General features: G+C 37.3%; 1 protein-coding gene across 1 annotated transcript in view; it reads right to left on the reverse strand.

Moving 5' to 3' along the window:
* Positions 1-11,710: 11,710 nt before the first annotated feature.
* The window catches only part of LOC121373030 (protogenin B-like), a 47,130-nt gene continuing 33,679 nt past the window's right edge, over positions 11,711-25,161 (reverse strand). The window contains exons 16-19 of the mRNA XM_041499473.1: positions 23,100-23,205; positions 20,662-20,836; positions 16,509-16,649; positions 11,711-12,887 (exon numbers count right to left, since the gene is read on the reverse strand). Coding sequence (XP_041355407.1) covers positions 11,835-12,887; positions 16,509-16,649; positions 20,662-20,836; positions 23,100-23,205 — 1,475 coding nt within the window. The 3' untranslated portion in view covers positions 11,711-11,834. The remainder of the gene's footprint in view (positions 12,888-16,508; positions 16,650-20,661; positions 20,837-23,099; positions 23,206-25,161) is intronic.

The raw sequence follows: 25,161 nt of genomic DNA on the forward strand, positions 1-25,161 counted from the left end.
GCTCCACACAATACGAGTCTCATAAACGATTCTCGAATGACAAGACAAACATCAAACATGATTTCATCAGTTACAATTCAATGGGCTATTGTAGCACGAGGCGCTCGTATCGTTTTGTGATGCCTAAAGAGTAAGCGAGAGAGACCCGTAGAAACCCATAGCAGAAATATTCAATAAATAAATACAGCCAACATCACTTCATATAGTACTTGAAACAATTATCCTTGCCTTGCAGTTTGATTCACTGAAAGCCAATTTGATTGCATAAAGGACAAAAAGATGAAGAGCACAGATTCTACGATTACTGTCGTACTCATTATTCTACTTCTGTTCATTCAGGATAGAGCAGGGCCCGTGTTTATAAAACAGAGTCTAGATTCAAATCTCTTACGAGTAACACCGGCCTCGGTGGTGTCGTGGTTAGGCCATCGGACATAAGGCTGGTAGCTACACGGTTCACAGCCCGGTACCAGCTCCCACTCAGAGCACGTTTTAACGACTCACTGGGTAGGTGTAAGACCACTACACCCTCTTCTCTCCCACTAACCACTGCACCCATGACAGGCATGCGCAACAAACAGCTTGCTCTGAATGTGCACGTTAAGCCCTATGAAATGACCTGACTTGACCTGACAAAATATTCGGTGTGTGCTACACCAGCTTGCTCTGAATGTGCACATTACGCCCTATGACCTGACCTGACCTGACAAAATGTTTGGTGTGGGCTACACCAGCTTGCTATGGATGTGCACGTTAAGCCCTATGACCTGACCCGACCTAATTATGAGCGGTCAATCGGCAGCTGTTAGATGCTCAACATAGACCTTTCGTAATTCTAACTCTCGATTTAGGCAATGAGTGAAGACGCTAGCTGCCATCACAAAACATGCTCGCTGCATCTAGCAGACAGATCGCTTTTATGTTCACTTCCCTCGCAGACAAGATTTGCCAAGCGGTAGAAGACTTGATGGCACATGATAAACTATACAAACGTAACTATTTCAACCACTCTTCAATTTACCTGCCAACTAGACACAGAAAATATCTCTGCGGGGAATGAAAAAAAAATATATAAGACATTTTATTTAACAACGCACTCGACACATTTTTTACTTACGGTTATATGGCGTCGGGTATATGGTTAAGGACCACACAGATATTGAGAGAGGAAACCCACTGTCGCCACTTCATGAGCTACTCTTTTTGATTAGCAGCAAGGGATCTTTTATATGCACCATCCCACAGACAGGGTAGTAAATACCACAGCCTTTGATATACCAGTCGTGGTGCACTGGCTGGAACGAGAAATAGCCCAATGGGCCCCATCAACTGGGATCAATCCCACACCGACCGCACATCGAGTGTTGGGGGGAATGAATACATGAAGTCAGACGCACTACAGTACGACTATAACAAAAAGGCTGTGGTATGTCCTGTCCTGACTATGGGGGGTAAGAAGGAAAAGAAAATTTGTGTAAAAACACCAATATTATGGCTGTTTGGTATCTAACAATACATACAGTTTACTTTGCTCTACTGGTGAAAAATATGTCGTAGTGTTTAAAAATTTGGGTCTGTGCTTACATAATGCCAAGACAAATAGACATTTCTGCCACCACAAAGAAATGGGCTACTGTTCCCGATTAGCAGAAAGGCATCTTTCAAATACAGCATCCCACAAACAGAATGTTCTGGGTTCATAATCCCACAATTCACAAATTTACCACCTTCTCTCTCACTAACCAACAATGTATCTTCAACCTAAACTTCATGTCCAGGGGCCTAATTCATTAAACTCTCGCAACTCTGCGATCTCGCAATGAAATGCTGAAAGACTTACAAAGTGGATGCTTTGTTGTCTAGCAGAGCCTAAGAGACCTTTGTGAATTAGGCCCCAGGACACTGTGGTTCACAATTAATGGAAGGAAAGCACCAAAATCAATAAAATGAACCACAAAAAAGAAAAAAAAGAAGAAAGAAGAAAGAATTAAACTGTGCAGAGTTGGCAGGTAAAGACAGACAAGTCTTAAATAAATAAGAATTTGCTTCTTTTCTTTCTTTTTCATTCAGTAAATATACACTTTATGTTTTGAACTTTTCTAATTAGCTGCCAGTTCAATATTACCGGGATGCACAAAGCTAACAAATCGATAAAACTTCCAAAACGGCACCAATTGGAAGGCAAGACTTCAGTTTTACAATAAATAAGAAAAATGTTTTAGTTATATAACACATACTTGTTCTTAAAATTCAATAATTCTAAATCTACCACGGAAAGGCAGACAGTTAACAGATGAATCAGCATTCAAATAAATGCTCATAAAAATTTCATATTAATATATGTGCGTGTGTGTATATGTATGTATATATATATATATATATATATAACTGTACATTCATTATTTTTAACTTTTCGCAAAATGTATTGCTTTTAAAAGATTATAACGGCAATTTCATATTTAGAGACCAAATTGGCTTCAGTAGCTTCTAAACGTGCTTGCACCACGACACCAAAACCTTTTTCGAGTATCGTTAATCTGTAATTGCCCCTACTGAAGTCATCTAATATAGATGCGATAATCAAACTGAATTTGTAACCACAAATCAAATATAACAAATGTTAAAATCATAAAGTATGTGTTTGTATATATGTGGAGTAGGTATAATTAGGTAAAATAAGTGTAAAAACTAAAATGGGATACGATGACTTACATAAAATTTTAAAAATTATTCACCCAACCTTACCCCATCCACCCAAAATCGCATACAGGTCATGCAAAAAACCCACCTGTTTTTAAGGGTAAGTTATTCTGATAATTTGATGTCATGTTAAGATATGTCATGACCTCAAGTTAAAAAAAAGGTCACTTTGAAAGTCTACAGTTTATATCCACTGACCAGGGCCTAATTTAAAAATCTCTCTTAAGCTCGCTTAAGCAACACCGCATTGTCCTTACAAATCCTCTTGAAATTACAATGCGAGATCGCAAAGTTGAGACAGTTTAGTCAATTAGTCCCCGCAGTGCATGTAAAGACCTGACATATAAAGGGAAGTAACTATATCTCAAATTAAAGGGAAGTAACTATCTCTCAAATTATTTCATGACATTCTTTTATGTTTTCTCTTTTTGTAAACAAAAGACATTTCCCTTTTTAAAAAAAAAAGGGAAGACTTTAATAAAAACAAGTGCGAAATGTAGCATTAGATATATTCAGAAAATCTGACAGCTGATAAAAAATATACTTCATCCCTCTTGCTTAACACATCTGCTAGATAAAATAAAAGCTGATCAGTTACATAATATTTTTTAAAAGTTGACAGTTGGCCAGGTTGTTAACTGTTCAATGATTGGTTGAAAACAACTGCTAGACAAACCAATGGCTACTCAATTCACACATTTTAAAAATCTATTCAACTACATGACCAATTAATAATGTTTCACGATTGGCTTAAAAACATCATAGACATCAAACGGCTGCAATTTTAAAAATCATGTGATTGGTTCATAAAAAAACAATCTGCAGATCCTAAGAAAAAAGACATTAAGAAAAAAACATAGTTACAAAATTCTGAGGTAAACATTAAAACTAATTAACAACTTTACCTGAATGTGTAAAAATTGTTAGCAATAGCATCAGATCTGTCTGGTTTTAAAAAATAAATATTTTTACACTTGGTACAAACATTTTAGCATATTATATAGTTAAAAAAACACAGAGTTAAAAATATGAACCCCAAATCATATCAAGATACCCAGCCAGCAGTGACAAAAGCTGCCCAATCACAGCTGCAGTATTTCTGTAATCAACTCATGCAATAAGCATTATTGCTACCTGTTAACAATAAAAGTCTTAACAAACTCTGGAGAGTGTAAAACTATTTGAAAAATGTAAAGAATAAAAACTAGAGAAAATAGAGACAACGGAAAATAAAGGTAGTAATAGGTGGAGGGAGGTTTTCGGGGGAGGGGGGGGGGGTGGTGTATATATATATATATATATATATATATATATATATATATAAATTAATGACAAATTAATTTTAACATTAGCAGTTTTGGCAGGAAGAACATGAAAAGGGTTATACAAAATACACATTTTTGCACTCACAGTTTTGACCCCTCCACTGGTCCCCCCCCCCCCCTTCCCTAAAACAAATAATACTAAGTACTTCAGTGGGATACTGGAAAATGTTATCTATGTATGTAGTAATTAGTTAAATTTCTGCACTAGACAGTCCAAAATTAACATTAATCTTACCATCAGCATTACTAAGTTAAAATGTTCATACTAGATAAAAGATATTTTAAGTAATAGTAACAATTTTAATGTTTTAACTTGGCAGAAACAGACATTTATACTAGTAGGAAAAGTGTTTATTAACAGACCATTAACTTCAAAAAAAAAAAAAAAAAAAAACCTTCGAGGAATGAGAGATTTATGAAAGCAATAACAATTTAAATCTTCATACCAAACAATTTGGTAAAAAATCCCCAACCCAAAATTAAAAATTAAAACACATTTTCTTAATGGTAACATTTTATATTTTTCCCCACCAGTAAACTTTGCAGGGAGAGAGACACAAAGGAGTCATTAACAATATAAAGAAATTCACAACAGGTTCGGCAGAAAAAAACCTTACGCGAGTGGTAATATTTCAAACTTTTGACATAGCAATCTGGCAAAATGTAGGTAAAATAACAATTTACATTTCTGAGCTAACAAATCTGAGAGAGAGAGAGAGAGAGAGAGAGAGAGAGAGAGAGAGAGAGAGAGAGAGAGAGAGAGAGAGAGAGAGAGAGAGAGAGAGAGAGAGAGAGAGAGAGAGAAAAGAGAGAAAGAAACATGTAGAAAGAGACAAAAAAACAGAGAGATAGATAGAGATGGACAGAGAGAGAGAGAGAGAGAGAGAGGGGGGGGGAGAGGGAGCAAGAGAGAGAAAGAGAGAGAGACACAGAGAGAGAGACAAAGACAGAGAGAGCGAGCGAGAGAGACACACACAAAAATATAGGCATAAATATTTGTGTTAACAATACAACATAGACAACTATACAACTATTTGCTAAACAAAATGAAATCTGCGTTTGCCATCTCGAATGGTCTATTTTATAAAAATACATGTACATGTACCTGACAGTTAAAACATACCAAAAGCAACAATAGCTTTACCAACCTTTCTAGTATGTAAAAAAACATCACATTTTAAATCTTCTTGTTTTTTAACAGCCAGCATTAAAAATATTTTTAAAATAAGATGTTATTATCTCGATTATCAAACAAAAAGAAAAAGAAAACAAACCAAAAAACCCATAAAATACAAAAGATGATTAAAAATAATAATAATAAAATGTATTATACTTTATGCAATTGTCTACAGTACTTATATTGTTTTACAATTATGAAACTTTATTTAACAGCTGCCAAATGAAATACTATTTGGTTTCTATACAACGTGGTTAATAACACAGTTCCTGCACTAACTGTAAAAAAAAAAAAAAAAAAAAAAAAAAATCGTTTTTTAATTTAAGCAGTGCTAAAAACAGAGAAATTCTTCTCTTTTAAAAAAAAAAGAAGTAAATGTTATCTTTTTCTAAACAATTATATACAAACTTATTAACAATTCTTTTCTTTTTTTTGTACACAGCAACTTTATGAATTCAAATTAAACTTTCTAAAGCATTGTAGCAAAAACATAATAATAATAATTTTTAAAAATAATACGGTAAAAAAAATATATATATAAAAAAAAATTAATAATAACAATAATAATAATATTAAAACTAATAATAATAATTAAATAAATAAATTAAAAAACAAAAAATAACAAAACAAAATATACATCTATAAAAAATTAAAATTAAAATTGTTAAAATTAAAAATTAAATTAAAATTTTACAAAAATTAAAAGGTGTGTATTTTCAACTACTGGAAAGGTTGGAACCTGTATAAAAAGTGTCCACATTGCTTGAACAGAACTGGATTAGAGTGTAAAATAAGTGCATGCCAGCCATTCAAGTTATGAATATGATATTAATAATCCAAATTATAACGCTTGTCCAGTGCCGAGCCAATGCCCATCTCCCAACACCCAATACTTGCCACACCACAGTGTTAAAAAGACGGTCACACTAAGACATTTAACAAACAAAACATTTGTTCAGAATATCCAGTTCTGAAATTCAAAGAGTTCTTGTTGGGTTTTTTTTTAAAGTAACAGACATATATTATCTACAATTAAAGTTGTTTTTTGATAAATAAAATTAAGACTTTTTTTTTTTTAAATTGTTTACAATATCCATTTCGAACTTCAAAAGAGTTTTGGTTTTTTAACGTATCAGACATATATTTTTCTACTATTAAAGCAGTTTTTGATAAATAAAATTAAGACATTTAAATTTTTTTTAAATTATTTATGCTTCTAGAAAAGCCTGGATTTTTTTTTTAAAATAGTATATAGACATGACGTGACAATATTTCTGCTTACAAAAATTCAATATTTATATTTGAACATTTTATAGTCATAATCTCTAGCAACATTTCTGATTCTAGGAAGTCATAAAAATCTATTATTTCTGCTTCTAGAAAAAAACAGAATTTTAAAACTTTTTATATATATAAGGACAAACCATGATAATATTTCTCTTCTAAAAAGTTTAAATTAATATTGAAACATTTTATAGTCATAATCCCTAGCAACAGTTCTGATTCTAGGAAAGTTTGAACTTTAATCATTTGTTCTTCTAGAAAAATCTGGTGTTTTAAATAAATTTTAAAGCAACATTACTGCTGGAAAAGTCTGAACTTCAATCAATTGTGTTTCTAGAAATATCTGAACTTTAATCATGTTTTTCTGGAAATATCTGCTCTTTTAAATAAAATTTAAAAACAACATTTCTCCTTCTATGAAAGTCTGAACTTTAATCATTACTTTTCTGGAAATATCTGCTCTTTTAAATAAAATTTACAAGCAACATTTCTCCTTCTAGGAAAGTCTGAACTTTGTTTTTCTAGAAAAATTTGTTCTTTTAAATAAAATTTTAAAACATTTCCGCTTCTAGAAACTAAATTTTTAAATGAAAAATAAATAAATTAATGAACCCAGAAAGAATTTAAACAAACTTTTCTGTCTGACAACTACAACCGATAAATTGAATTGGCTCAGCACGTGGAAGTTTATCCCGGAATTCATTCAAGCGGAACGCGGTTCGTGGTTTGGTGACATACAGCTCCCTGAGAAGATTTGAACCGCGTCCACAGTGAGGTAGTTTCACATACATGAGGTAACACCCAAACATTTTAAACCCCGCAATGCGGCGACACACCAACGTACGTTCATGTGTACGCACTGCCAACATTAGCGACGTGTCGAAATCAAGAAGTTGTCAGACGATTTCGGGACTGCAGGATTGGGATTTTTTTGGTAGGTTTTTTTTTTAAAAGGCTGATGAAAAACAGATTATTTAATTTGGCTATCATGACATCTGCATGAATTAGTTTAAATTTACAATTTAAAAAAAAAAAAAAAAAAAAAAAAAAAAAAAGTATTTAATTTGACTATCATGACATCTAAACAAGTTAGTTTAAATTTACAAAAAAAAAAATAAAAAAATATATATAATAATAAGTGTTTAAATGTGGCTATCTTGACATCTGTACAAATTAATTTGGTGGTAGTGGGGCGGGTTCTGGGAAGGATTTTACAGGCACATGTTTTTCAATGATACACCGGGAAATGCACTATATATGCCAAAATCTGAAAAACAATTCCTGTACAAAAACCTTCACAAAACTATCAATAAAATCATCAATTTAAAACAAAAAAAAGGCATAGAAAAAATTTCCAATTCCTTTGCATATGATGGTGTAAATTGGTTTAAAAAACCCGTCTGACCACTTCTGATTTCGCCACATGCCAGTGGTGGCCCAACTCTAGCAATATTCCAGAAAAAAAAAATGTACAATCAGTAAATACTGTGATATTAAAAAATAAACATGAAATACGTTAAAAACTACAGCAACCGTATCAAACGTAGCTGCCTGCTGCTTCATACAGGCCTTCTCCATCACCAGATATGAAATGTCAAACTCCAAACTCTCCTCTTTACACCTCTACCAATGGCAAGGTTCCTTTTATGTGGTTGGAATCTCGACCAATAGCCACCTTTGATAGATCACAAGTCAGATTTTTTATAGCCTAACCTCTACCAATGGGAAGGTTCCTTTTTATGTACAGATGGAATCTCGACCAATAGCCACCTTATAGCCTCACCTCTACCAATGGCAAGGTTCCTTTTATGTACAGTTGGAATCTTAACCAATAGCCACCTTCGATAGATAACAAGTCAGATTTTTATAGCTTCACCTCTACCAATGGCAAGGTTCCTTTTATGTACAGTTGGAATCTTAACCAATAGCCACCTTCGATAGATAACAAGTCAGATTTTTATAGCCTCACCTCTACCAATGGCAAGGTTCCTTTTATGTACAGTTGGAATCTAACCAATGGTCGCCCTCGATAGATCACAAGTCAAACGAGTTTTATGTTCTCGCAAGACTTACATAAGCACTAACCTGACCAGAAAGAATTGTTAGTAGTTGGGCAATAAAATTTCAAAACTACCAATGCAGGCACCTGTGCAGGGAGGGGGGGCACTTTCGGGGATTGAAATCCTCGTTGCTCAAGCAAATTTTCCCTTTTTGTTATATTTTTTCAGATGGAGCACGACTCGACCCCCCCCCAGAACTTTGCTCGCCATAGCCTAGACCCCTCCCTGCATAAATTTCTGCACATGTGCCTGCAGTAACAAGCTTCCTTATATGTAGTAACTAATAACTGGTTACCCTCTATATCGATCATTATAACCCAGATCCAGACAAAACAAAATCTTAAGACAAAACAAATAAATCTGGAGAGCTTTTTCAGGACTTGAGACGATGTTCACTGTCAAATCGAAAAATCAACCAAATAAAAGACTTTTCAAATGTTAGTTTCAAATTAAGACCTGACACACGTAATATGAAATATATATTTAGCGAAATAAATCAATTTGTATTTGGTAAATAAATATCAGATTAACAGTCTTATAGCTTTTCACAATTCTTTTGTTTGGATTTGGGGTGGGGTTTTTTAAAACAAATTGCTGCATGGAATCTGGACATAAAAATATATCATTAAAATGCTTACTTACAGCAATACACCTGAATGATTTGGTAAATCAGACTTAAGACTTTCATTGATCAAGATAAGATTCTACTGAGGGCACCTGACTTATGTGACCACCAATTTCCAGTCTCCGCATAGAAGATTTACAGTACATTTTGTGTAAATCTACCCACTTTTTGTCAATCAAAATTACCTCTTACTGAGGACACCTCACCAATATGGACATGCACTAATGTGACCACCTGGCTAAAGCCTTCATATAGGAGACTAACTGTATATTCTGACGATAAGTCTAAAACTCAAAAAGACTTTTGTGGATGAGATAGCCTGCCATTGATAGTACCTGCCAATACTGGGCACCTGTCCTAAACGTTCATGATTCCCTGTGTATTATGCCAATCGAAACATGATATCTGGTGATGTCTATAATGCAATGAAACATTGTTATACATATTTATTTTACATGCTGCCTCTTTAATTGGAGCGACAGCTTACAAAAAATAACATATATTTTCTATATATAGATAGAAACGGCACACATTTACAATTGGGGAGGTGGAAGGTATAGGAAACATGATAACTGTGATCAATTACTTTTTAATGTCAAAAACCTGTAACCATTTTTTTTTTAAAAACCAACACAATTTTTTTTACAGGTCTCTGAAAATTGCGACAATGATTGTTTTGTTCCGAGTATGCATTAATTTCCATGGTTATTAAAGGTTATGTAAAAAGAAATGAGTTCCCTGAATAAATCTGAATTACTCAAATTTTCAGTTCTTATAGTCATTTTTTGTGTGTGGTTTATTTGTAATTGTTTGTTCAGTTAAATAAACTTCCAAATCTGGGGCATATATTTTATAATGTTCATTCAGACCAGAGTAATTTATTATTTTAATCAATTGCTGGTGGAGCATATTTTCCAAACTCTCTGGTTATAATATTTCAAAGAGCATTACTTAAAGAAGTGAAATATTTGTCGCTTTGATAAAAGTCCGACATCCAATAAGACGATGATTTGTTAATTAATCAACGTGCTACAGTGACGTCACACACAACAACACTTTAACCACGATTGAAGACTCAATCCGTGCGCCTATACCTTCCACTATAGGAGAAACAACAGAGAAACGTAATATAATAATTCAAATTCGTTAACCCTTCCATTCCTACCAAGATCTCCGATTCAATAGACCGACAGTACACCTCTTAGACGGTAGAAATGAAAGGGTTAATACCTAACACAAGTAATGCCTCCAGTCTGTGTTGAAATAATCGTCTTCATTTATGTACTTATCTCCCTTTTTTTGTACTTATCTCCCTTGTTATACGTGTAGTATGAACGCCATGTTTTTATTCCGGCGTACTAGGACAAGACAGATAGCGGTGTTCTCATCATGCGATTAGTCGCACTGACTTGTCATATGCGATTTGTCGTAGCGACTCGAATCGTGTGTGTGGGAAGACGCTAAGTCATAAGATTTGACGACGTCATGTCATAAGATTTGATGATGTCAAACAAAGCTCATCAGTTTAAAAAATATTTTGTGTGAAATGTAATCGCCTATAAACTTCCATTGAAGTAAAGAAAACATGAAAGCAGACAATTCACTGATGGCACTATGTAACAAAACAATTATAGACCACATCTGGACAATATTAGGTTTTATAGACCCATGAAATCCAGACATTGTGACATGTTTATAAGCATATTTAAAAAAAACCCACGGAAGTAACAAAACTAAACGGTTGTACTTTAATGTGATTTGACTGGCTGAGAGTTTACGATTTGTCGTGAGAAATAGAACATGTTTTAATCGGTACGATTCCGACATAATTTTTGGTATAAGACTAAAGTTGTTCTAATTTGGGTGTTCTCACAGTGTGAATCGATCGCAGGCGACAAGTCGGTACGACTAATCGCATAATAAGATCGCTGCTTATGAGTGAGATTTGCACTGACATACAACTGCGTGTACGTCCAGAAACAGCTGCCTTGGATTTTACCCATAATGCCTTGTCGAGCACTGAAATCGCTAAAACCACTTCTTAACCAAGCAAAGAGAATGTGACTTTCGCAGTGTTTTTTTTTTTTTTTTTTTTTTTTTTAACACACATGCCCAACCTGAAGTAAAGGTGATATTTTCCCCGTTTATCGGCATTGTTAATAAATACATTTCCCTTTCTTCCATCATTAATTACACAAAATAAGTGGCACTTTTGACCATTTTTTAAACAGTTTACCATTAAGCAAAAAGCTGCCCGTTTGGCAGATATAATTTTATTTTTTTCCTTTCGTCTATAAATCTGTTAACATAATGACGCCGTCATCGCTATGGCAACGTCATCGCTACAGCAACAGTAAACCAATATCTGGCAAGTCTTGAGGTATCGCTAGTTAACTGTCTATTAACCAATCAAAAAGGAGAATATAAAAGTGTATAATACCCGCGTAACTCCAAAAGTAAACAATATGTGGTGTGCAGTGTCTTTTTAACCATTCTGTAACCACAACCCACAATGTCTTCCATTAATATTTATATATGAAAAAAAAAAAAAAAAAAAAAAAAAAAAAAAAAAAAATATCATTAACAGTCGACACAGGTCGTCCTTGCAAATCATGTCACAATAAAAAAAAAAAAAAAAAATTGTCTGTGTGTGTTTTCGTTATTTACACGATAGAAACCGCTTCACTTCCTGCAAACGCACTCGGCGTCGAAGTCTGGCGATAGAACTGAGGTATCGGGTGAGGTAAGGACGAACTTCCCATTGTCGAAACGTCAGCTGGTTCCTGAGAGCTTTTCCCCGTTGCGGCGGCAGAAGTAGGCGCGGCAGTCACCCGAGACGTCGCTTTGTCTGACCTAGCCGCCGTCGAAATAAAGTCTTTACACAGCTCCTGAGATGCTAGAGATGACACGGGCGCAGGGCGCGCCATGTTCCCCTGAGGTAAACGTGAATGGGGTGATGCAGAATGCACATTGTCTCCCTGAGGAATGGCCGAACTACCCGTAGATGACGAATCTGCCTTGCTCTTCTTCCCCTGAGGTTCGCTGCGAGATGCTGCTGTTGCTGCTGCTGCTGCTGCTGTTGTTGTTGTTGTTGTTGCTTTTGCTACTGCTGCCCTAGAGGTCTTGGCTGTCGAGGACTGTGGCGGGGGCCGATGGTACGAATTGTCGTCGGGCGAACGATTCGATAACCCGACTGACCCCTCTCCGTCAATATTCCGTCCGGGGGTCCGGCATGAAGTAGGAGGAGGAAGTCTGCTGCCGGATAATGAGGTAGTTGGCTGGTGTGCTTTCATAGCGGGGGCAGGACGCGATGTCATTGTCGTCGTCGACGGCAACAACGATGCCTCATCGCCGTGGTGACCCGTCGACCCGCATGGACCATCATCTGCTGAAATATTAACCGTCTCTTCGTCGTCTTCCTGAGGGGCAAATTGGTCCATGCGGCCAACAAGACCGCGAGATTTCGGCTCACCGGGGATGACGCGCATGTCGACGTCCCTGTAGCTGCGTCGTGAGTCGCGGACGACGCCAATGTCGCGCAGGCTGTTGTTATCATCCTCTTCGTCCTCCGACGCGCTGCGGTCGATGTCCTCCAGTGACTCGACACCGGGACTGAGGCTGCTGATATTGCTGATGTTCACACCAGACTCGCTGCCGTCCCCGGTCTGGCTTCCGTCAGTAGATGCCAGCATTGCTGCAATCAGACCGCGATGCTCCTGGAAAACACAGCAGTAATATGCATTATGTAACAGTGTTTGAGAAAGTTACTAAGGTCGACGACCGTCACTTTTCGCAACCTTGTTTTGGCTTCGTACACAACAAATATAGCATATCTTACTGTAATTTCATTGGAAATCCATATTTCAATAGCATTTTCCATTGGAATTTTTCCAGCATTCTTAAAATGGAAATGTACCCAATTTATGGTTATTGTAAGGATATGCAAACTGACGTCATTCAAATTCAAAATTAGCTATATTATTGTAATGCTTCGCCACATTAAAATAAAAAACTGGTCTACTAAGCTTGACCAATGTCAAATTTCTATTTTCTATAAATATATAAATATGATTATTTACATTAAATATAAAAAATTATATAATTAAAATCCAATAATGGGTCCAATTTCAAGTCTAATTTTCTAAAACTGTTTCTCAATTTCTAGCATTTGCTTCCTGATAGATATTCGAGAAGAAATCATAGCTTCCCACTTCACAAACTGAATTTCAAGCCTCTCTGCAACTCATTAATATGTTACCCTTGTTTCCAGTCACCCATGGTATCACACATATGTATACACATCACGCATCCAGTGTTCGAGATTACAAATTTTGGGCAGTATCCCAGTTGGATACCAACATTTTAAAATCTGGTATCCCACCTGAGAATTTAGTATCCCACTTAAATGAAATTCATATATAACATCGTAAAAAACTTGTAACAAACTTGGACGACACTGTGACTTAATTTCACCAATAAATTACTGCTTTCATTGTTTCAGCGAAAAATAAAAACGCAAGATTAAAAAAAAAAAAAAAAATTATATGGTATCCCGGTGGGATACTGGGTTATTGAAGTCTGGTATCCAAAATAAAATTCTGGTATCCCCGGGATATCGGGATACCATTAATCTCGAATACTGGCATCTATTAAACGCTCACAAAATATATACATCCTCAATCCGGCTGTTGTAGGCATACAACTGGAGATTCATGTCACACATATGCAGGGGTGCAGAAATGGAAAATATTTCATTAGCCAGCCAGACTAGGACCAAAAAAAATGTACTAGTCCGTCAGAATTTGTACCAATCCACCAGAAATTGATTGACAAATCATTACATTCATATAGATTTACAAAATTTAAGTGACATCCCACAAGTATTTAACAGACCAATCTATTGAAAACCGGCAACATAATTTGAACGTTAACAAAGAAAGAAAGAAATGTTTGATTTAACGACACACTCAACACATTTTATTTACAGTTATATCGTGTCAGACTTATGATTAAGGACCACACAGATTTTGAGAGGAAACCCGCTGTCGCCACTACATGGGCTACTCTTTCCGATTTACGCTTCCCACAGGCAGAATAACACAAACCATGGCCTTTGTTGAACCAGTTATGGATTACTGGTTGCCACTGAGGCCAGTTGAACGTTAACAAGCCATTTCTAAGTAGTATTGACCTTTGACCGACTGAATGTTGTGCATAGGCAGTTGATTATTTGGATCTCCGCTATCCTCTGTTGTCAGTGCTGTACATGTATTACATATTTCATCATCATTCTGAACAGTTTGTTTGAATGGTTTTAAATTCTGGCATGACCGATGCGCTGTCGCAGATTTAATGGAAAATTACAGTTAGTCAGAAAAAAACAGATCGCACGACGGACTGGTTGTTGCATTTTTTAACTCATCCGTCAGAATTTTTACCAGCTTTTGGCAAGCAGGCGAGTACTTTCTGCACCCCTGCATACAGAAACAGACACACCACATCTGTTGGAGATGAGCATGGCACCAATTTGAAAACACAAATTAAGCAGCATTAAATGTCTCGCCTGACATAAACGTATTAGATATCACTAAAAATTGCATCCATAGATATTCATTCTTAATGCATGTTTTAAAAATAATAATAATAAAAAATATATATAATAAAAAGAAAAGAAAAAAAAATTTAAACTAAAAAATTTCACATGCTTTGTGATGTTTATCCATAGGTGCAACCATAACCAATTATCATTCATCTAGAATTTATAGTTTGTGAGAAATGGAGATAAACGTGAAAATTTAACGCTGAGCTAACGCACAAGGTGATAAATTTCTATTTGTTTAACGACACCACTAGAGAACATTGATTTATTAATCTTCAGCTATTGGATGTCAAACATTTGGTGATTCTGACAGTCATAGAGAGTAAACTTTCCATTAGTAGCAAGGGATATTTTATATGCACCATCCCATAGACAGGATAGCACATACCATGGCTTTTGATATACCAGTCGAGGTGCACAGGCTGGAACGAGAGATATCCCAATGAGTCCACTGACTGGGATCGATCCTAGACCGACCACACATGAAGTGAGTGCATGAAGTGAGTGCTTTACCACTGGACTACGTCCCGCCCCTGCTGCTATATCAAAGGCTGTGGTATGTGCTATCCTGTCTGTGGGATGGTGCATATAATTAAACTTCCTTTGGGTGGGAGCCGGTACCAGGATGCGAACCCGGTACCTACCAAGCCTCACCATCGAAAACGTTATACCGGTCTCTCACCTTGTTACTTTGTAAAGACAAGACAAGCTGAAATGATATCTAAAGAGCTGAAAACTACCAAATATGATTTTCATTCAGTCTACAATGTTTTAAAAATTAATATTATGCAAACCCCCTACTCTGACCCATAACTCTCCCCCAATCCCCCCACCCACCCCAAAACTACAATCGTATAAAAAGCCAAAAAGAAAATCATACCCCAACACATCAGCATCAGGGGTGTAATGGTAATTCAGTATACGTTTTTAAAAATTTATATTATGCAAACCCCCTACACTGCCCTATACAAAAAAAAAACCCACCCAAAAACTGTAATCGTATAAAAAGCAAAAAAACTAAATCATACCCCAACACACCGGCCTCAGGGGTTTAGTGGTTAAGCCACCAGACTTGAGGCTGGTAGGTACTGGCTCCCACCTAGAGGAAGTTTAATGACTAGATGGGCAGGTGTAAGACCACTACACCGACTTCTCTTACTAACCACTAACAATAAACTGCTAACCCTCTGTCCTGGAACAGACAGCTCAGATAAATGAGTGTGTGTCCAGGATAGCATGCTTGAACCTTAATTGGACATAAGCACAAAACAAGTTGAAATGAATGAATGAATGAATGAATGGATACCTCCAACACAAAATTAAATATTGCTAATGGAAGTAACAAGAAATGTTTTATTTAACAACGCACTCAACACACTTTATTTACGGTTATATGCGTCAAACATATGGTTAAGGACCAGACAGATATTGAGAGAGGAAAGCAGCTATTGCCACTTCATGGGCTACTCTTTTCAATTAGCAGCAAGGGATCTTTTATATGCACCATCCCATAGACAGGATAGCACATACCACAGCCTTTGATGTACCAGTCGTAGTGCACTGGCTGGATCGAGAAATAGCCCAATGAGTCCACCGAAAGGGATTGATCCCAGACTGACCACACATCGAGCGAGTGCTTTACCACTGGGCTACGAATGAATGAATGAATACCCCCCAAAACAAAATGAAATTTTCCTAATGGAAGTAACAGTACACACAGAAAAAAAAAGAACATTACCTCACAATTGGCCACGCCCTCGAGATGGCCATGACCTTCGAGCGAGGTCACGTGTCCATTAGGAAGGTGGCCGTTCTGAAAGCCTTGCAGAAGACCATTAACCTTGACCCCGTTTGGCGTTACGATTAAATTTCCTCCTCCCTACAAAGAGAGTAAAGAGTTACATATAGTAACACGACGTCGATGACTGTAGATACTTCTTACAGTACACAACTCAACTATAAAGTGAACCACCCACCCATAGTTGGGTTTTCTAAAGTTTGTAATTTTACCCATTAGAGCCAGAAGTTGTTATGGGGTTGTTGGGTTCTTGTTTTTTTCGGGGGGAGGGGGGGGGGGGGGGTGTTTGGGTAGGTGGGTTATTTGTTTCGGGTTTTTTTTAAAGTTCTGAGAATAGTACTTAACCACAGCAATATCTAAGCTGGCATAACTTAAATACAGTTCCTTCTGGCTTGGACAAAATTATTTATGATTTAAGCAGTACTTTTATTAAAAACAAAACGTCTACAGAATATTCTTAAGTTTATATAATATGACATAATATTAGATCAAATACAGGGCTAGAAAATGGCAGATTTTTTTTTAAATTGGCAAATTTTATTTCAATTTAGCAAAATAATTAATATTTTGCTCAAAAAATAAAATCGGTTTTCTGCTCTTTTTTAAGTTTAAAGGCATATTGTCACAGACCACTATTTGATTTGTCCCAAAATGTACTTTATTCAACAATCTAATTAACCATCATACTCCACTTATTAATGACATTTTGTAAAAAATAATTGAATTATGGCAATGGTCCATAATTTAAAAATTAACATTGCCAAGAGGATTGACATGGATTTCACTCCATCATGGTTTAGTTACGGTGATTCAGTAGCCAGATTTGGTTTCCAAACATTGATGTAATTTTCATTTATTATCCACTTTTGGAAAAATAAGGTCCTTAAATCTGTGACAGTATGCCTTTAAGAGATAATTTGGCGAAATGTTCTTCGCACCCAGAGCTAGCCCTGAAATTACACCTAATAGTCATCAGGGCTCGAATTTCATTCTGTGGAGTGAGAATAAATCTTTGCTTTCCAGAATTTAAGCTAAAAGCAAGAACAATAAATTGAGAAACAGTTCTAGAAATTGGGCTCAGAATTAAAAGCCTAATTAAACTCCTACTTAAACTCCTTATTAAACTACCATATATTGCCGTGTATTAGCCGACTCCTTGTATAAGCCAACCTCTTAGTTTGATCCTAAATATCAAGTACAAAATCATCGGCCTCGTGTATAAGGCGAAGTCATCTTTTGTCCAGTTGTACATTGTATTGGTTTCAATAATACTGTCAACAGATAGACTTGTGCCTTTCTTTGTCATTGTATTTTTTCCCCTTTAATTATAACAGACACGGTAATCGTCATCTCAATGCTAACGTCTTCCATGCCGTGCAAAAATAATTTAGCACTGATAAATCATAACAGGAAAATAAACAATTCAAGCTGTAACAACATATCATTGCACATAAGTAATTAAATTATTCACTAGACAGCAAATAATAAACTCATTAAGGCATGTTTAATCCCTGTTTTCCCCTCCACACAGAAAAACGATTCTGTAGTCCATGGCTGTTGTTTACACAAAATTGTGTAATCCAATCAAATAAGAGCTTACAAAATGATATAAACAGAGGTGTCAAACAAAGATGGCGGAACACGTTTTTACCATTGAAATGACAATAAAACAAGTAATTTTTATTATTCATCATCAAACTATTAATGCATTCAAGAACAAAAAACTACATAATATTGCATGATGGGGTGTATTATTTATACTGTGCACAAATTATTGTTACATAAGCTGTGAAAGATATATGGGTCTGATCAAAATTTGTTAGTCGGGGTCGTGAGTGTTTTCAATCGGAATTTTATGAACCAATTTGTTGCCTCCGTGTATAAGCCGACTCTCTTCTTTTGGAAAGTATTTCTAGACTTCAAAAGTCGGCTAATACACGGCAATATACGGTATGAGGAAAAGTCCAGTGTCTGCGGATAAAAGATTAACATGTGTATTATCACTCCTGAAAATGAAGAATTTGCAATATACCTGGAATATACTGTGGAAAAAATAAATAATAACAAGCAAAAGCTGTATGTGAAGCTGATATACTAGAAAGCAAAGTGTGCATTTGCTTCCCACTCAGTCGAAGAAGGAAAGAAGGAGATGTTTTATTTAACGACGCACTCAACACATTTTATATACAGTTATATGGCATCAGACATATGGTTAGGGACTACAAAGATATTGAGAGAGGAAACCCGCTGTTGCCACTTCATGGGCTACTCTTTTCAATTAGCAGCAAGGGATCTTTTATATGCACCATCCCATAGACAGGATAACACATACCAGAAATATCGCAATGGGCCCACTGATGGGGATCGATCCCAAACCGACCAAGCATTCTGGGAGTACTGCTAAATCAAGTACATGTCCGCTACTGAGAACAATTTGTTTTCTTATCTCCTGATTTCAAGGGCCATGACTTCACCAAAAATGGGTAAATCACCATGAAAAACAGTGCATGAAAAAACTATTAACAAACTTGCAGCTTAATATCTTGAAAGAAAGAAGTGTTTTATTTAACGACGCACTCAACACATTTTATTTACGGTTATATGGCGTCAGACATATGGTTCAGGACCACACAGATTTTGAGAGGAAACCCGCTGTCGCCACTACATGGGCTACTCTTCCGATTGGCAGCAAGGGATCTTTTATTTGCGCTTCCCACAGGCAGGATAGCACAAACCATGGCCTTTGTTGAACCAGTTATGGATTACTGGTCGGTACAAGTGGTTTACACCTACCCATTGAGCCTTGCGGAGCACTCACTCAGGGTTTGGAGTCGGTATCTGGATTAAAAATCCCATGCCTCGACTGGGATGCGAACCCAGTACCTACCAGCCTGTAGACCGATGGCCTGCCACAACGCCACCGAGGCCGGTCTTAATATCTTGAAAAACAAATATCAGAAAATAAGTTCAAAGGCCATAACTCTAAAAAAAAAAAAAAAAAAAAGGGTAAATCGCCATGGAAGTCAAACCTGATCTGTCAGTATAAAGCTTATATAGCACATAATAAAGCTCAATATCTTAAGGCATTGAAAAACTATATGTGGGACAGACAGAGACAAAACCTATAACCTCCTACGGTTGGTCATGTAGGTAAGTACTAAACCAATAACCAAAAGTTTCATCTGGGCAAAACATTTATGCAATTTTATTTCATCTAGTATCACTGTGTCAAGTAGCCTTGTGTTTGAAACATGTATGGGTACCTTTAAAAAAAAAGTACTAAACTTTTGTGCGGAACTAGGGTAGTCATAGACTCTATCCGTTATCTCAGAAATGAGCAGCCTGGCCCCCAATTTTTTCTGATTCACTTTAAGGGTGAGGGGTGGTAGTATTTATGTCCGTGGTGTTTATGTCGATTGATACACTGCAGGTAGGAATTTTAGCCATATGTTACTACTGTTGTCTATGGGATTTGATTTGGTAGTATACACCCAGTAGGGGATTAAAAAGACGGGAGGTAAGACCTGTCTCAAACAGAAAATAATTAACATGGCTTCCATCACGTATCTAACATTAAAGTCTGTACATGTACAGTGGCCGACAGAAGATGCTGTTGTCGTCCTTCCTTACTTTGCCTCTGTTTCGCCACAATCTGACAGTTTCTACGGCAAAAAACACATAACACGGTGCCCTACCTCATTTGCCACCACCACGCCCTTCCTGTATATCGCATTTTTATTACCTAAATATGCTTGCAACCATTTTTGCCTTGGCATCCGTCCAACTTACCTGGGTGCCCTTATTCTGGTTAATAAACTAAACCCAACACTTGCCATGCACCCCCACCACCATTACAATTCAACCTCTACATTTAGTGATTTTGTTTACCTACCTTGGTGGCGTAGTGGTTAGGCCATCAGTCTACAGGCTGGTAGGTACTGGGTTCAGATCCCAGTCGAGGCATGAGATTTTTAATCCAGAATCAGACAGTTCATACACCCCACCCCCACCCCCCATATTAACATTCTACCCCTTCATTTATTAAAAAAAAAAATTCTTCTTCACATTTTTTGAATTTTTATAGCATTCCTACCTTAGAATCCGACTGTTCGTTCTCAAGCATCTGTGTCAGCATCGGAGTTACCTCCCATTCCTTCAGCTCCACATTGGTCGTCGGGTGGGCATGTCCGTTGCCATTGCAGGGAAGGTGACCGTTGCCGTGGAAAGTGGGAGGAGAGTGGCTACACTGTTCGCTTTGATTCAGGCATCTGAAAACAAACAGGCCAATGATACAGTACGCAAAACCAACGATGATGTCAACTAGTCCTTCCACACAGGGAAGGATGGAAATATTTTATTTAACGATGCACTCAACACATTTTATTTACGGTTATATGGCGTTGGACATATGGTTAAGGACCACACAGATATAGAGAAAGTAAACCCGCTGTCACCACTTCATGAGCTACTCTTTTCGATTAGCAGCAAGGGATCTTTTATATGCACCATCCCACAGACAGGATAGCACATACCACGGCCTTTGATGTACCAGTTGTGGTGCACTGGCTGGAGCGAAGGAAGAGTGAATGGATGGCACGCCAAACTTCATAACAAGTAAGACACAGTCAATTATTCAAGTACCCAGGGCTAGCAGCAAGGGATCTTTTATATGCACCATCCCACATACAGGGTAGTACATACCATAGCCTTTGTTATACCAGTCGTGGTGCACTGGCTGGAACAAGAAATAGCCCAATGGGCCCACCGACAGGCATCGATCCTAGACTGACTGTGCATCAGCATTCTACTGCTTTGCCACCGAGTTACGCCCCATCCACTATTGGAAAAGAAAAAGATTCTAGCCAAGCAGCTGTTGGGAAGCTCGGTGGCGTTGTGGCAGGCCATCGGTCTACAGGCTGGTAGGTACTGGGTTCAGATCCCAGTCGAGGCATGGGATTTTTAATCCAGATACCGACTCCAAACCCTGAGTGAGTGCTCCGCAAGGCTCAATGGGTAGGTGTAAACCACTTGCACCGACCAGTAATCCATAACTGGTTCAATAAAGGCCATGGTTTGTGCTATCCTGCCTGTGGGAAGTGCAAATAAACGATCCCTTGCTGCCTGTCGTAAAAAGAGTAGCCTATGTGGCGACAGCGGGTTTCCTCTAAAAACAGTGTCAGAATGACCATATGTTTGACGTCCAATAGCCGATTATAAGAAGAAAAAAAAATGTGCTCTAGTGGCGTCGTTAAATAAAACAAACTTTACTTTTACTTTTGGACCAGTCCGATGTGGATAAGTTAAAAAGAAAATATTTTACACTAACTGGGTTGAGTGGCTTTACTAAACAGACCAGCCCAATGTAACAGGTGGAAAATGTCATAAGTTAGAGGTCAGGATAAGTTAAAAAGAAAATATTTTACACTAACTGGTTTGAGTGGCTTTACTAAACGGACCAGCCCAATGTAACAGGTGGAAAATGTCATAAGTTAGAGGTCAGGATAAGTTAAAAAGAAAATATTTTACACTAACTGGTTTGAGTGGCTTTACTAAACGGACCAGCCCAATGTAACAGGTGGAAAATGTCATAAGTTAGAGGTCAGGATAAGTTAAAAAGAAAATATTTTACACTAACTGGTTTGAGTGGCTTTACTAAACGGACCAGCCCAATGTAACAGGTGGAAAATGCCGCAAGTTAGAAGGTCAAATTAAGTTATATTTCACACTAACTGGGTAGAGTTACATTACTAAACAGACCAGTCCAATGTAACAGGTGGAAAATGTCAAAAGTTAGAGGACAGGTCAAGTTATATTTCACACTAACTAGGTTAAGTTGCTTTACTAAACAGACTGGTCCAATGCAACAGGTGGAAAATGTCACAAGTTAAAAGGTCAAATTAAGTTATATTTTACACTAACTAGGTAAAGTTCCTTTACTAAACAGACAAGTCAAATGTCAAACATTAGAGGTCAAGTTAAGTTATATTTCACACTAACTAGGTTAAGTTGCTTTACTAAACAGACTGGTCCAATGTAACAGGTGGAAAATGTCAAACGTTAGAGGTCAAGTTAAGTTATATTTCACACTAACTAGGTTAAGTTGTTTTACTAAACAGACTGGGCCAATGTAACAGGGGGAAAATGTCAAACGTTAGAGGTCAAGTTAAGTTATATTTCACACTAACTAGGTTAAGTTGCTTTACTAAACAGACTGGTCCAATGTAACAGGTGGAAAATGTCAAACATTAGAGGTCAAGTTAAGTTATATTTCACACTAACTAGGTTAAGTTGCTTTACTAAACAGACCAGTCCAATGTAACAGGTGGAAAAATGTCAAAAGTTAACAGAACAGGACCCCGTTCCACGAAGCAATCTTAGCCCTAAGATTACCTTAAGCGCATAGCTCCCCTATGCACACAAGTTGATCTTAGGGCTAAGATCGCTTCGTGGAACAGGGCCCTGGTCAAGTGATATTTCACACTAACTGGGTCTAGCTGCTTTACTAAACCCTGTGGTGTTACAACTGCTCACCTCTGTCGAAAGACAAACACCACGATACAACAGATGATGATGCAGACGATTCCGATGGACACCCCAATCACGATGGCCAGAGTTGATTTTGCAAACAAACTCGCACCTGAAACGAGCAATTCAAAATAAACAGTTATAATTAAAGATTGTTTTGTTTAATGAACAGGAAATGTTTTATCTAATGACACACTCAACACATTTTATTTACAGTTATATGGTGTCGGACATATGGTTAAGGACAACACAGATATTGAGAGAGGAAACCCGCTGTCGCCACTTCATGGGCTACTCTTTTCGATTAGCAGCAAGGGATCTTTTATGTGCTCCATCCCATAGACAGGGTAGCGCATACCACAGCCTTTGATGCACCAGTCGTGGAGCACTGGCTGGAATGAGAAATAGCCCAATGGGCCCACTGACAGGAATCGATCCTAGATCGATCGCGCATCAGGCAAGCGTTGTACCACTGAGCTACATCCCATCCCTGTTTTGTTTAACGACACCACTAGAGTACATTGATATATTAATCATCGGCTTTTTTAAATTTCATCCCATCTCAGCATATTGTTTAATAATAGGGGAATGGAAATGAAATGAAAGGAATGTTTGTTTAGCGACACCTCAGCACAATGTTTAATAATATGGGAATGGAAATGAAAGGAATGTTGTTGTTTTTTCAATTTCATCACATCTCAGCACATTGTTTATAAGAGTTTGTTTTTTGTTTAACGACACCACTAGAGCACATTGATTTAATAATCATTCGTCTACTGGATGTCAAAAATTGTGTAATTGTGGCATTTAGTCTTAAGAGTTTGTTTGTTTTGGTTTGTTTAATGACACCACTTGATTACACTGATATATTAATCATCGGCTATTGGATGTCAAACATTTGGTAATTTTGACGTATAGTCTTCGAAAGAAAGTAAAAAAGTAAAGTTTGTTTTATTTAACGACGCCACTAGAGCACATTGATTTTTTTATCTTATCATTGGCTATTGGACGTCAAACATATGGTCATTCTGACAATGTTTTTAGAGGAAACCCGCTGTCTCCACATAGGCTACTCTTTTTACGACAGGCAGAAGGGATTTTTTATTTGGGCTTCCCACAGGCAGGATAGCACAAACCATGGCCTTTGTTGAACCAGTTATGGATCACTGGTCGGTGCAAGTGGTTTACACCTACCCATTGAGCCTTGTGGAGCACTCACTCAGGGTCTGGAGTCGGTATCTGGATTAAAAATCCCACGCCTCGACTGGGATCCGAACCCAGTACCTACCAGCCTATAGACCAATGGCCTGCCACGACGCCACCGAGGCCGGTCTTCGAAAGAAAACCCGCTACATTTTTCCCATCAGTAGTAAGGTATCTGTTATATGCACCATATCCTACAGAAAGGATAGCACATACCACGTCCTTTGATATACCAGTCGTGGTGCACTGGATGAAATGAGAAATAGCCTAATGGGCCCAATGACAAGGATCGATCCCACACTGACCGCACCTCAAGCAAACGCTTTACCACTGGGCCACATCCCGCATCTCAATTCAAAAAGAAACAAACAAAAACACGGCAACGTTTATACAGGGTCGGAAAAACTAGAGCAGAGTTTATACAGGGTCGGAAAAACTAGAGCAGTTTAAGGGTGTCACAAATTAACGACTATATGGGACAAAAACACGGCAACGTTTATACAGGGTCGGAAAAACTAGAGCAGAGTTTAAGGGTGTCACAAATTAACGACTATATGGGACAAAAACACGGCAACGTTTATACAGGGTCGGAAAAACTAGAGCAGAGTTTAAGGGTGTCACAAATTAACGACTATATGGGACAAAAACACGGCAACGTTTATACATGGTCGGAAAAACTAGAGCAGAGTTTAAGGGTGTCACAAATTAACGACTATGTGGGACAAAAACATGGCAACGTTTATACAGGGTCGGAAAAACTAGAGCAGAGTTTAAGGGTGTCACAAATTAACGACTATCTGGGACAAAAACACGGCAACGTTTATACAGGGTCGGAAAAACTAGAGCAGAGTTTAAGGGTGTCACA

Source organism: Gigantopelta aegis, chromosome 5, assembly GCF_016097555.1.
Source record: "Gigantopelta aegis isolate Gae_Host chromosome 5, Gae_host_genome, whole genome shotgun sequence".
Taxonomy (NCBI): Eukaryota; Metazoa; Mollusca; class Gastropoda; order Neomphalida; family Peltospiridae; genus Gigantopelta; species Gigantopelta aegis.